A 13,011-nucleotide genomic window follows, 5' to 3' on the forward strand; every position below is an offset into this window, starting at 1 on the left:
GTTGAGTCAGGGTTCCAGAGGGAACGTGGGGCCTGGCACAGAGCATGCTCTCAGGAAATGGTAGTGATTACTGGAACTCCTGGGGAGAAGGCAACCTCCCTGCTTGCCTCACTCCTGGGCTCACAATTCCACCCGGAAGGTCACACCCGCAAAGAAAGTTCGGCAACAGGATGAGAGCTGAAGAACGATCTGATAGAATTGGAGAGAGAGATACACAAGACCACAGAGGGCCGAGGAGTGGCCCAGGAGTTGGGCCTGCGCTGGGAGTGCCACTGCGGTGGGCTGGACTGGTCAGGAGGATAGCTGCCTGGGAGAGATGGCGCAGGAGGAAGAATAAAAATGGGAAGGAGAGACTGACCACAGTTAGGGTCGGAAAGGTCATTTGGGTCGGATTTGTGAGAGCTGGGCTGTGGGACCGAGTCCTTGTTCCTTGGCTGCATGGGTGGGGGAGTGACAGGGCGAAAGCATCTTGAGGCTGCTGCTCTGGTCCAGGTTCAGCAGGAATGAAACCTGGGCCAGGACTGCCCCTGAGGTGGGGTTGGAATGAAAAGGACAGATGTGAGTGAAAGATCCAGAAAGAAGACGGACCAGGACTCGCAGACTCAGACCTGGTAGATCCAGTGGTAAGGGAGATGGAGGAGCTGAGAGGCTGCGAGGACAAGGGAGGTCCCTTACAACACGGCAGACCGGGTCTGAGCCAGGCTGTCCTCTGAGGGTCAGAGGGCAGGGTTCTCGTTAGACTGCGCTGGGTGTAGGGGGTACTGGAGGGCTGTCTGGTGGAAACACGGGATGAAGGGAGATGCAGGACTGGACTCTGCCTGCTGGGAGCAAGACTGGAAGCGAACCCAACAACCAGGTGGCCAAGTGGTACGCGGAGGCTGGGTGTCAGGAGGAGGAACGAGAGCTGTGGGGTTCTGAGGACTCAGGCTAGAGTGGAGGGGGCGCGGCCTGAGGACGGCAGCCTTGGTGACTTTCCAGTCAAGGGCGATAACCAGAGGACAGCCCAGCAGGGAGGCCGCCTCCATGCCGAAGCTGGAGCTGCCTCTGCGGAGAGGGGAAGCGAAGGGTGCCATGGGCTCCTGACCTTGCATGTTTCCCAGGGAGGGGATGACCTGTGGGAGAGGGTCCTGCCATCTCTGAACTGAGGCTGCCCCCAGGGGCCTGGGGCACCCAAGCCTCCCACCCGTGGCCCTGCGGAGCCGGCTGCCTGCACTCGGGCGCCCAGCAAAGCAGCGGGCAGGCAGCTCACGCGCACCCTGGGTCTGCCTCTCCCCGGAGCCCCGCTTCTGGCAGCCCAGCCTCCCATAATTGCCTTCTAAAAATATCCTTCCCCCCACCCCCACCTCTTGATTTCAAAATATTTAGTTTTCAGGGTATTTAAAACGAGAGCTGGCGGCTCTTCCAGGTCCAGATAACAAAGCTAAACATTTATGCTTCGACTGCATTTCTCTGAATCGGCTCAGATCTTGGGGCTTGATATGGCAGTGGCAGGAGGGAGAGGAGTCAAGTGCAAGATGGATCATGTGCGGGCCTCCCTAGGGCTGGGGGGCAACTGGCCCACCCCACAGAACCCCTCTAGGACCCCTCCCTTCGTTGGGGGACCACCTACCGCTGTTGACGAAGAGCCGGCCCCTGACGGTGTCCTTCCCCAGGATGTTCTCAGCCTCGCAGACGTACTCCCCAGCGTCCTCCACCTTCACCTTGTTGAACTGTAGTCGTGAGTTCTTTCTGGTTAGGGAGGGGATAAGAGGGGGAGAGGCGTGAGCCAGGGCTTAGGTTGGCCGTGGCTCCCCCGCAGTGGCCCAGAGGTCACCTCTCCCTGCGCAGCCACGGCGTCTACGCAGCGTGGACGGGAAGTAGATTCCCTCCGACCAGCCATTGCTGGGCTCCAGGTGGAGTGCAGAGTCCCCAGGGCTGGAGGGAGACCTGGGCACTCAGCAGAACATGGGATTCTAAGTCCATGAATCCTCACATTCACTTTTCCAGGGCTGGGCCTTCTCCGTAACCATTTTTCTAGGGGAGGAAAGTGGAGTCCTTAGGAAGTCGCATGGCCACCTCCCTCCTTCTCCTTTAGTGCCCTTCTCTCAGGCCCGCTGCGTCTCCCCCCACCTCCTTCCAGTAGAGCAGCTGCTGGCTCACAGCTACCTCAGCCTTCCCTTAGAAGCGGCAGCCCCGTCACTCTAGATAAGCCAGGCCTATTTCCAGATACCCGGCAGGGCCACCGATCTAACAGGTTCCCATGGCAACTGTGCCCAGCCTCCCAGTCCAAACCTGTAGCTCCCTCCTGCCTTTGTGTCGGCCCTGCCACTAAGGGGCACTCTGTGGCCTCCCCAAGGGGTTTCGCTTCATTCATTCAACAAATGTTCACTGAGTGCCTTCTGTGTGCTGGGAGCTTGGATACCTCAGGGAACAAAAAGATCCTATCCTCAAGGCCTGACTTGACCCTCGTGGCTAATCTGGAGGAGGACAGGGCAGGACAGATGGGAAAACTGAGTCCCAGAGGGGCTTCCGGACTTGTCCAAGGGTACCCGGCAAGGCAAAGGCAGAGGTGGATGAGGAGCTGGAGTTGGTGAGGACTTGGGCCCCAAGCAGCTCGAGGGCTGTCTCCTGGAGCCTGATGCTGAGGCTAAGCCCTCTGTGCAGGGCTTTGCACCCAGCCCTGCGTGCCACGAGTTGTGGGGCGAGGCCTGGGCAGAGACTTCAGTGCTGTGTGTGACTCCAGGGCACCTGGCCCTGCTTCCCCTCTTCTTTCTGAAGACCCTGCCAAACCTCTCCTTCCTTCCGTGGGCCTCCCTGCACTTGCCCGCAGGTGCCTGGGCTCCGTGGGATCTGTTCAAACCTCCCATCCCTCCCTCTGCCCCAGTGCTCTTTAGGGCCAGTCTGAGCTCGGGATTAAACCCTGGGACCCCCCCCGCCTGGTCCCCGGGGGAAACAAAAAGTAGCATGAAAATTTCTTAACATGATGTAACCTCCTCCTCTTTTAGTCCCGAGTTAAAAAATCAGATTCCCAGAATATGCGCAGTGGGTTGGAGGAGTGGTGGCATGGGAGGTAGGGTAGCCGAGCTGTCCTGCCCTGGGCCTAGGGATGGAAAGACAGAGCCATGAAGCTGATGGGGGAAGGTGTGGATGGTGAGCGGAGAGGCTGCACCAGGGCAAAATGACCCACATCCCTCGCCGGGCTGTGCTTTGGGGACCTACCTGTCTCCTGAGCTCCACCTCAGCCTCTGATGCTGGGCTCTTCCCAGACCTCCTCATTCCAAGATCCCCCAAACCAGCCTCCATGAGCTTGTCTTGTCAAAAAGGCCCTGTTGCTGTGGTGATGTCCTTGCCGACATTACAGTGACAGCTGCCTGACTCCGTTCCACCCCTCCCGGCTCACGCCGTTCTCTGTCTCCTTGGCCCGGTGTCTGCCTACAACCCTCTTCTGTCAATTCAAGTTTGTTCTCTTCATTAAACAGAGCCCTGGAGGCCCCTCCGGCTAAGACAACATTTCCTTCCTGGCTCCAGCCTAATTAGATGCCACAGATCTCAGCTGTCCCAGAACCAGACTTCTGCTTCCTGACCACCAGCTCTTCCCTGACATTAGATGAGCAGAGTAGGGGATCACCTGAGGGTCTCCGGGTCACGAAGGTATAGGGGACACAGACTCAGAACTTCCTTGTCACCCACCCACAGCTGAATTCAAAGGAGCTTCCCTCACACGACATGACATGCAGCAGGACAAGGTGGAGCTAGGCTCACAGTTATCTGGAGGAATGAAAGCTAAAACCAGAAGGAAGGGCTTCCCGTATGGAGGGGTGTGAGATGTGTGGAAAGGTGGGTGTGCAGGGAGAGCCCCTCCCCTTTGAGGTACCAGAAAGAGGCAAGGGGACAGAAACAATGACCCCTAGGTTTGCTGGCTGCAGACATCTTGGGTTACCAGGTGTGTGATGATCTCCCCAGTTCCAGGAAGGTGGCCCCAGCCTTGCACAAGAGGCTCTGGGGTCAGGGCTGAAGGGGGGGCTCTGTGGGGCTCTCAGGCCCCTAAGGAGTGCGGGCAACTACGTTTCTCTTCTCCTCACTCCTAGCTCCAGTCCGAAGCCCCAAGGACTCAGGACTCCCTCCCACCTTCTGGCAGGCCTGGTGCCCGCTCGCTAGGCTGACCCAGGTCTGGCCCTGTGATGGACGCCCCTCCCCTCCTTCCTCAGCCAGTTTTCTGCTGGCAGGGACTAGGGATCTGGGCGGCTGCTTCCTCCACCCGTCCGCACGTTTTCCTCAGTGCCTACCTCCTGCTGCCTGCCCGAGGGGCCAGTTCCAGCCTGCCCCTCATAAATACGGGAACACTCGGTTCTGCACGGGTGGGCTCCATGCCCAGGGCTGGGGAGGGGGGCAGTTTTCTCCTGGCACAGGAAGCCTTGGGTGAGACACCTCAGTGGGGCAGCCCCAGAGACAGGCGGCACCCGCTGGGAAGGGGTCTCCGTAGACCAAGAGTGATGTCAAGACAGAGTGTGGCCTGGGCAGAACGGAGCGCTGGGAGGGCCAGAGTGCAAGCTGCAGTGTGGGCAGAAGGAAAGAGAAGATTTTGCCAGAAAGAAGACACCCGCCCCTAACCCCTAGCCCCCATGCCAGGTGAAGTACGTGTCTAGAGGTGGCAGCTCTCTGAGTCACAACATGGGAATCAGAAGTTCTCCATCATGGCCCCTCCTCCAACCCATCGCCACACTGCAGGGAGCCCAGGGGCATGATGGGTGGAGCAAGGCAGTTTCAGAAATGCAGCAGATGGGACAAGGTCCTGACAGGAAGGGGGCAGAGGCACACTTCAGGCTCTCAGGGGTCCTTAGTACCCAGGAGGAGACCCAGATGATATGACCAGGCCGTTTCAGGACTGTGTGACCCATTTGTCTGATGACACTGAGGCTTGACCAGGATAGTAACTTGCTCAAAGGCCAACCCAAAGGGTGTCCTGCCCAGTCCTAGTGTCACCCTGCACCCAGGAGAGGAGAGCTAGTCCTGCAAGATCCTCATCAATTCACACCGGAAGTAGACCTCCTCTGCCAGGCCACACAGGAGAGAGGGTGTGTCTGGGGGGTGGTCTTGGAGGCTCTCATGCTGGGAGAGACAGCCCCCCAACCATGCCATGAAGCCGTGTCTAAGGCACTGTGGGAGGAGATGGTGAGAGCTTGCTGGAGGGCTCAGGAGGGTGACCCAGAGGATGTGACATTTAAGCCGGGCCTTGGAGAATTTTGCAGAGGACAAGGTGAGAGGAGGGGGGGCGGGCACTGCCAGCACCGAGAACAGTCTGGGCCCAAGTCCAGGGGTCAGGAGCACCGAGGTGTAGGGGAACAGCGAGGCAGTGAGTTACAGGCCAGGAAGGGGAGCGTCAGAAGGGCCCCAAGACCTAGGCTGTCCTGGCATACTGCAGGCTCTCAAGACCTGTCAAGCAAATGAATGAATGATCAGATATGTGCCCTGTTAGAAACATCATCCCCTGTCAGAGTCACAGGGATAAGTGACTCTGTGGACCCCTCGAATTGCAAGCAAAACCAGGTGTATAAAGGCGCATATTTTCTGAAGTAAGGGTCAAGGCCTTTACCAGATTCTCCACTAGAAGCTAGACTAGAAACTCCGTGAAGGTGGGGACCATGTCTGCTCCAATCCTTGGTGCATCTTCAGCCTCTGATAGAGTGCCTGGCATACAACTGTTGCTCAGCACATGTATGTGAGATACAGAAATGAATTCACAAAGGGGCCTGTGGCCCAGAAAAGGTGGGGCGTGGTCAAGAGTGAGACCGTGGAGGAAAAGAGGCTAGAGGCAGGCAGAGCAGAAGTGAGCAGGGAGCAGGGTGCCTCCTTCCAGAGACGGGGTATCCACCTGGAGGGGACGGCATGGGGGCAGGTGCCGGCCAGCGGGCAGTCTGCTTCTGCCACAGCTGAGAGGAGAGCACAAGGGGCAAGGCGGAGAGGCTAGACTGGGCCATTCTGGGTTAGAGATGTCTGTGGAACTCTTCCGGTAAGCAGCCTGAGGTGACTTCTAAAAATTCACTATTGACCCAGAAAAGCCCACAAAAATCATGCAAATCATAGAGGTTCAAATCTTCGTGTTCACTTTAAGAACACTCGTGAAACTGCCCAGGCCATTAAGGGTATGCATATCCAAAAAGCCACCAAGTATCTGAAGGATGTCACTTTACAAAAGTAACCTGTGCTATTCCATCATTACAATGGTGAAGCTGGTAGGTGTGCCCAGGCCAAACAGGGGGGCTGGAAGCAGGGTCGGTGGCCCAAGAAGAGTGCTGAATTTTTACTGCACCTGCTCAAAAGTGCAGAGAGTAATGCTGAACTTAAGGGCTTAGATGTAGATTCTCTGGTCATTGAGTACATCCAGGTGAATGAAGTCCCCAAGATGCGGCACAGGACTTACAGAACTCATGGTCGGATCAACCCATACATGAGCTCTCCCTGCTACATTGAGATGATTCTTACTGAAAAAGAACAGATTGTTCCTAAACTGGAAGAGGAGGTTGCACAGAAGAAAAGGATATCCAGAAGAAACTGAAGAAACAAAAACTTATGACCTGGGAATAAATGCTGCAAAAAAAAAAAATGCGCCAAAAAAAAAAAAAAAAGATCTGTGGGGTATCTCAGGGGTGGTAACTAAGTGTTTACCTGGCAGCATGGGTCTGGAAAAAGAAAGGCCATCAAACTAGAGATGGAGGCTTGGGGTTATCAAATATAAGAGGGTGAAATCACCTACCGGTGGAGAGGGGAGAAGAGTGAAGCCCCAAACACAGCAAGGTCCCAGCATTCATGACGCCTGAGAGAGGGTGCTCAGAGGCACAAGAGGACCAGCAGGAGGACCACAGGGGCAAGGAAGCAGGTGGCACCCATGCCAAAGGCTGCTGAGAGGCCTGGCGGCCGGGAAACTCTGAGGTCACAGGGTCTGTCAAGAGCCACAGCTGCAGACAGAGTTGGGGTTGTGTTTACAGGGCAGATTCCTGCAGAGCAAAGAGGAGTGGAGGCTGAGCTGTGTGGAGTCAGTGGGCGTGAAACTCCCTCCACGTGGTGATCTAGGGAAGGAGCAAGATGGGGCAACAACCAGAGGAGGAACGGGAGGCGGCAACGTCGAGGGAAAGCTTTTAGAAGAGAGGCGATGTTAGTGGTTTGTTGGGAGAGAGAGAGAGAGAGGCTGAAGTCACCAAAGAAAGGAGTTTGTTGGTGGCACAAGGGCTCTGTGTGCGCAGGAGGATGTGGGTGAGTGTGAGGGCCACGTGCGGATCAGGAATGGGGATGAGGATGGGCCACGTTGTGGACTGTTCGAGAGTAATGCGGCCGGCAAGGAGCACCCCATCTCCTGACTTCTGCTGTCTCAGTGAAGTACGGGGAAGGGGAGACGGGGCCCCCAAAGCTGTAGAAGCCTGTCCACTCCTCTCTCCAGCTCAGAGCCAGGCTTGGCGGGGAAGGGGTGAGGTGGCCTCAGAAGGTGAGCTTGATGGGCAACCTGAATTTCTTGCTAACTCTGTAGACTGGTGACACCCCAGACCCCCCCTCCCAAGTTCCCTTAGGAAGCAGTGTTCTTTCAGCCATAAACCTTTGATCTGTACCAAATCCTCTTAAATTACTTTCTGTTTTCTGCCTGGACCAGTTTCCAGGGTGACCAGTCCTGTCTTTGCTCCCCGTTCTTAGAAAGAGAGTCAGAAAACTGGAAGCCCTGCCCAGACCCCTGACCCCCACCTCCTCTTTCACAGGTTTCAGAGACTAAGGCCTGAGGGCAGGATGTGTACATCCGGGGTCAGCCGGCGAACCAGGAGCAGCCTGAGCCCAGACCCTTTTTCCATCACTTTCTGTTGTCGGACAGGTTGGAGGGTCCTCTAAAATCATCTTCATTTGCATTTTTCAGGGGTGAGGAGGAAATGATAGCTCCTCTGGAGGGGCAGGAAAGGCTGGGGTGTGCCTCAGCCAGAGAGGGAAGTCCACAGGGCCCTCAGGGCCCGCAGAACAGAGGTCAGGCTTGTCCTGCCTTCTCACAGCCCCTCAGGAGAGAGGTGAGGGGCTGCCCTTGGACTCTTGGCTTCTCTGGTGCCTGGAGCCCCCTGTCTGGCCAATCCAAGATGGAAGAGAGGCCACCTTCCACAGCCCAGAGACCCTAGAGCTTCAGATTCTCTTCCCTGGAGCACTGACTCAAAGACTAAAGTCAATTTCCACGTCACGGGGGAACTGCCTGAGATAGACTCCTCCGACACCAGTCAAAGCCATGTGCCTTTCCCTCACCTGGCTGTCTGCCCAGTGACAGCTTGCTGAGCTGAGGAACCAGCCCATCATCACACGTGCCCTCCCAGACACATTCTAGAGGCAGGGTCCTTCACCAAAGACTGCCCAATGGTGGGCTTTCCGACCCTGTGGCAGGTCCTTTGAGAAGTTTTATGCACAAGATGGGACTCCACAGTTAAAGCTGACTTGGACAATCAAATTGCCTTCAACCATCCAGGGACGTTAATTAAGCAGGTACCGTCTGCAAGACGCTGGGGCAGCATCACCAGAGGGGCTGGAGCTGCAAGGAGAAACTGGGCGCCACAAAAGAGGGGGGACTGGAACTGGTTCCACGGGTGGATCTGGGGGCACAGCCCTGGGCTCTTCCCGGCTCAGATCCCTCCTTCTGAGGAAGGATGGGGGGGCGGCTGGGTGGATGGAGGGAGGGATGTCGCTCACCTGCCATTGCCGTACTTGATGCGAATGTCGCGGCTGCGGTTGAGCTCCTTGCCGTCCTTGAACCAGCGGTAGGAGGGCTGGGGGTTACCGGCTGCTGTCTCACACTTCAGTGATTGCTTCTCACCCACCTGTCCCGTCTGGCTCTTCATCTTCTTCAGCTTGGGCCGGGTGGCTGTGGGGATACAAGGCAGGAGGTGAGCGTGTTGGTGGTGGGGCAGCGCCAAGCACGTGCAGCAGAGGAAGGGCCACTGTCCTGGGGGGTGGGGTAGAGAGTGAGCCTGGGGAGCCACCCCTCCTGGTGTGGTGTCCTAGTTCAAATCAACAAGCCTTCACAGAGGGTCTGCGATGATGTCAGTGTGGGTACCGCCTATGGAGAGTTTTCCTTCATGCCTGGAATGGTACTCAGAGCTTGATACACATTAGCTGATGAAAATCACCCTGTGAGTTCATTGCAATGATTAAACCCATTTACAGATGGGGAAAACTGAGGCTCAGAGTGGTGAAGTCACCTCCCCAAGGGGCTGGAACTGGAATTCAAACCCCGGTCTCCTTGACTTCAGTGCTCATGACCTAATTCCTGTCGCAGACCCCCAGGCCTATGCTGGGCCCAGAGGACACAAGTGGACCAAAATGACAGACACAGCTCCTGCCCTCAGGAAGTTCAGTCTGGCAGAGGAGCTGGAACCTGGCATTGACATCACAGCGTGGTTTATGGAGGCCTGGGGGTGCTGAAGCCCAGAGGCGTGTCCCCAACCCAGGCTGGGGGAGGAGCTAACTCAGCTGAGAGCTAAAGGATGGGGGAGCTAGAAGGGAGGGAGGTGGGTCCTGGCTGTGGTTTATCAGAATCGCACGTGGGCAGCAAGGTGAGATGCCCTGAATGGGTGAAGTGGTGTGGCTGTGTGCGGGATGGGGCCTGGGGCTACACTGCTGGGCACAGGGCTGCAGGGCTGCAAATGCCAAGCTAAGAGGCTTCTCTCATTTTTCTTGAACACCATTCTATTTCTGCCTGCCCCGGTCTCCCATGTTTCATCTCCTTGCCCCCCTCCCTCTAACAACCTAAAAAAAGAGAAGGAAAAAGTACTCTGTTCTTAGGACAGTGATGGCAAGTCCATGCTCCCTGCTGGGGTGTGTGATAATTTCCACTGGACAGCCCTGTAAAGGATACCCAGTGCCTTTGTGTGTGCTCTCATTTGGCCACCGAGCTCTGTAAGGCAAGTGTCATGCTGACATAAAGGGTGAAGATGAGACTCAGGTTAAGAAACTTGGCCAAGGTCACCCAGCCAGGCAGCCACAGAGCCCAGGTATCTGGATTTGCAACGTGTCAGGCTTGTAGCAGGCCGGTGTCTGCTTTTGCAGCCTCAATGGCTCTCTTTGAGGAACAGAGAAACTGGTTGAAGGGAAGGGTCTGCTGGGGGTAGAGAGTTGTCTGGGGACTGACTGACCCTGTCTAGGCCATTGGTTCTTCCCCCACGAGTTCAGAGTCACAGCTCGAGCTGGCTCTGGATGAAGACAGGTGAGAGGGCCTGGCTAGAGGGGCCCCTCACTGAACCTAACCCTGGGCTGCTGCTTTTAGTAGGGAGTAGATGAGCATGGGGTACAGGGGCAGAGGGAGCATGGAGAGAAAGTGCTCCCAAAGCCTTAAAAAATATAGTACATAGATTCAAAAAAATGGTGCTTGTGAAATGATTTTGTTCATTTTAGAAAATACAAATGGATAAAAGAAAATAAAATCATCCATTATCCTAGTACTTACAAGTATTTAAAACACACACACGCACCTACACATCTATTTTTAAACAAAGTGGGATCAGTGCCAGTAACATGTTTCTTTCATGTAATGAAACACTGTAAGCCTTTCACCTTGGCATTAAGTATTAATAACATTTTGCAAACTGACTTCTATAGGACAGGCATGTCCAGAAAGAGGATAAGAGATACTACTTAAGAAAACGGTTCCATGAGCAAATCAGTTTGGGAAATATGTGGGTAAACATTAAAGATGTATCTTCATTGACTTCAGTATGATTCCCCAAGTAAGGGTCTTGGAGCTTTTTTGGGAAACCCTTGACTTTATTTCCTTGAAATGCTATTATCTGGAATAAGTTCTATAACATAACAACTTATGTGTGTATATATTTATAGATATATAAATATTTTAATAGAGAATATATTCACATGATTCAAAATTCAAGAAGTGAAAAGGGGTATGTGGCTTAAAAAACAGATCTCCTAACTTTGGACCAAGGCCACACAGTTGCCTTTCTAGAAGGCAATCAATTTTATCAGTTCCTTTTACATCCTTTCAGAGACCTTTTAAGCATAAACAAAAACCCCTAGTATTTACACACACATTTTTTCCCTATAGCACCATTTTCTGGGTTGCATAATATTCCTGAATGGGTGAATCAGAACTTATGTAACCAATTCCTATTGTGGAGCATTCAGCATACATTCTCCCCTGCCTCACCACACCCCATCACAGACAAGCCCAGAGGAACACCCTTGCAGCTTCATCCAGTGTATATATCCAGTGCACATTAACCTTTGCACATATCCAGTGTATACTGCTGCACGGGCAGTGAGGTTCCTGACTCAGACTGCCTGTATTCAAACCCAGGCTTTGCTATTTGTTAGTTCTGTGTCCTCAGGCTATTGCCTTAATCCTTCTGTGCCTCAGTTTCCTCATCTGTAAAACACAGGTGATAAAAATAGCTCCTACCTCATGGGATGATGACTGAGGATTATATGAGATAAGGGATGTAGAGCCTGGCACACACAGAGCATTTAATAAAGGTTAGCTATTACTGTTATCATTATCCACAATTATTTCCTAAGGCAATCTTCCTAAAAGTGGAATTGCTGCGCCAGAAAGTGTATAGTCTTCTTCAGCTTTACACGTTGCCAAACTGCGTTCTGGAAAGGTTGCACCAGTTTGCACTCCCACCACTGCACGATTGTGCCTGTTCTTTCCACACCCTCACCAACATGAGGTATTATCATGTATTTAATCTCTGCCAATTAGCTAGGCAAAAGATAACGCCTCTTTGTTGTTTTCATTTGCACTTATTTGATTCCTGGTGAGGCTGACTGCTTTTCATAAGTGTGTTGGCTCATTGTATTTCTTCTTTTTGAATTGCCTGTTCTTGTCTGTACTCTTGTTTTTCTATTGGGTGCTCATCTTACTGATCTGTAAGAGTTCTTTATAAATAGTAAGGCTATTCACCTTTTGCTACAATGTTTTTCCCCAATTACCTGCTTCTTACATTTTTAAATGCTGGTTTATTGTTTTGGGTTTTTTTTTTTTTTTTGACACTCGGAGATTTTATGTGTATCAACCTATCAATCTTTGGGACTTTCTGGAACTTCGTTATTCTAGTGTGATTGAAGCCCTGCCTCAGCATCCTTCCCCCTTACCTACACCCCACCGTCCTCCGTCTGCTTGCTCTCGGGGCCCCAGTCACTCCTTATCGATAGTTATCAACCCTAGATGCTAATGAGAACCATATGGGAAGCTTTAAAAAGTGTGTCAGTGCCAGGGACATTGTTCTGGACATTCTGAAGCAGGACCTGTGAGGATGGGTCCAGGTATGTGGGTTTTAAAAATATATAATAAATATGTAACATACTCTAGGCAAGAGCACGTATTGTAAGTGTAGAGCTTGACAGCTGGCTGCAAGCTGAACACATCTTCATAGGTGGCTTTGCTCCAAGGTTGGGTTGACACCCAGTGAGCTAACCTCTTGGTCACCTGGTGACCTGCCACTAGGCTCCTCCCCCTCCTCGTGAACTGGGGACACAGAGAGCTCTTCTCAAGTTCTAAGGTGCCTCCTTCCCCTGCTTGGAGAGTGTTGACCTTTCCTGAAGTTCTGAGGTGAGGGAGCCCCCTGACCCCACCCTCCCCAACCCAGGCCCCCTTCCTCCCAATGAGCCAGAGCGGGGGTGGCGGAATACCTGGTGGGAGGAGATGGTGCTTCCTGACAAATCCTGGCGCCCTGTGCCCTGAGCCCGAGGCCACTGCTTAATGGTGGTGGTAATGGTTACACAGAGACTGACCCAGAAACAGCAGGCACGACCCCAGTTCAGAGGGCCCGAGGAACTGGGGCCTTCAAGGTCGTTCCCTGCCACCAATGGGAAACCCAGGACAGCATTTCAGATCACAAGGAGCCACCCCATCTAGTGAGAACCTTGTGTGACCTGACCCGAGTGACAGTCCACTCACTTCAGAACCCCATCCAGTTCACTTGTTCCCCATTCATTCACCCTACTATATGCCAGGCACTGTTCCAGGCCCTGAGTGTACAGTGGTGAGCAAGGCAGATAAACCTC

The 13,011-nt window shown here is 53.7% G+C and overlaps 1 protein-coding gene across 2 annotated transcripts in view; it reads right to left on the reverse strand.

Annotated features, from left to right (window-relative positions):
* Positions 1-13,011, reverse strand: part of NRG2 (neuregulin 2) — a 180,180-nt gene that overhangs the window by 30,746 nt on the left and 136,423 nt on the right. For both annotated transcript variants that reach the window (XM_059917243.1, XM_059917242.1), the window contains exons 2-3: positions 8,686-8,857; positions 1,610-1,728 (exon numbers count right to left, since the gene is read on the reverse strand). In XM_059917243.1, coding sequence (XP_059773226.1) covers positions 1,610-1,728; positions 8,686-8,857 — 291 coding nt within the window. The remainder of the gene's footprint in view (positions 1-1,609; positions 1,729-8,685; positions 8,858-13,011) is intronic.

The sequence above is a fragment of the Balaenoptera ricei genome, chromosome 3 (assembly GCF_028023285.1).
Source record: "Balaenoptera ricei isolate mBalRic1 chromosome 3, mBalRic1.hap2, whole genome shotgun sequence".
NCBI lineage: Eukaryota > Metazoa > Chordata > Mammalia > Artiodactyla > Balaenopteridae > Balaenoptera > Balaenoptera ricei.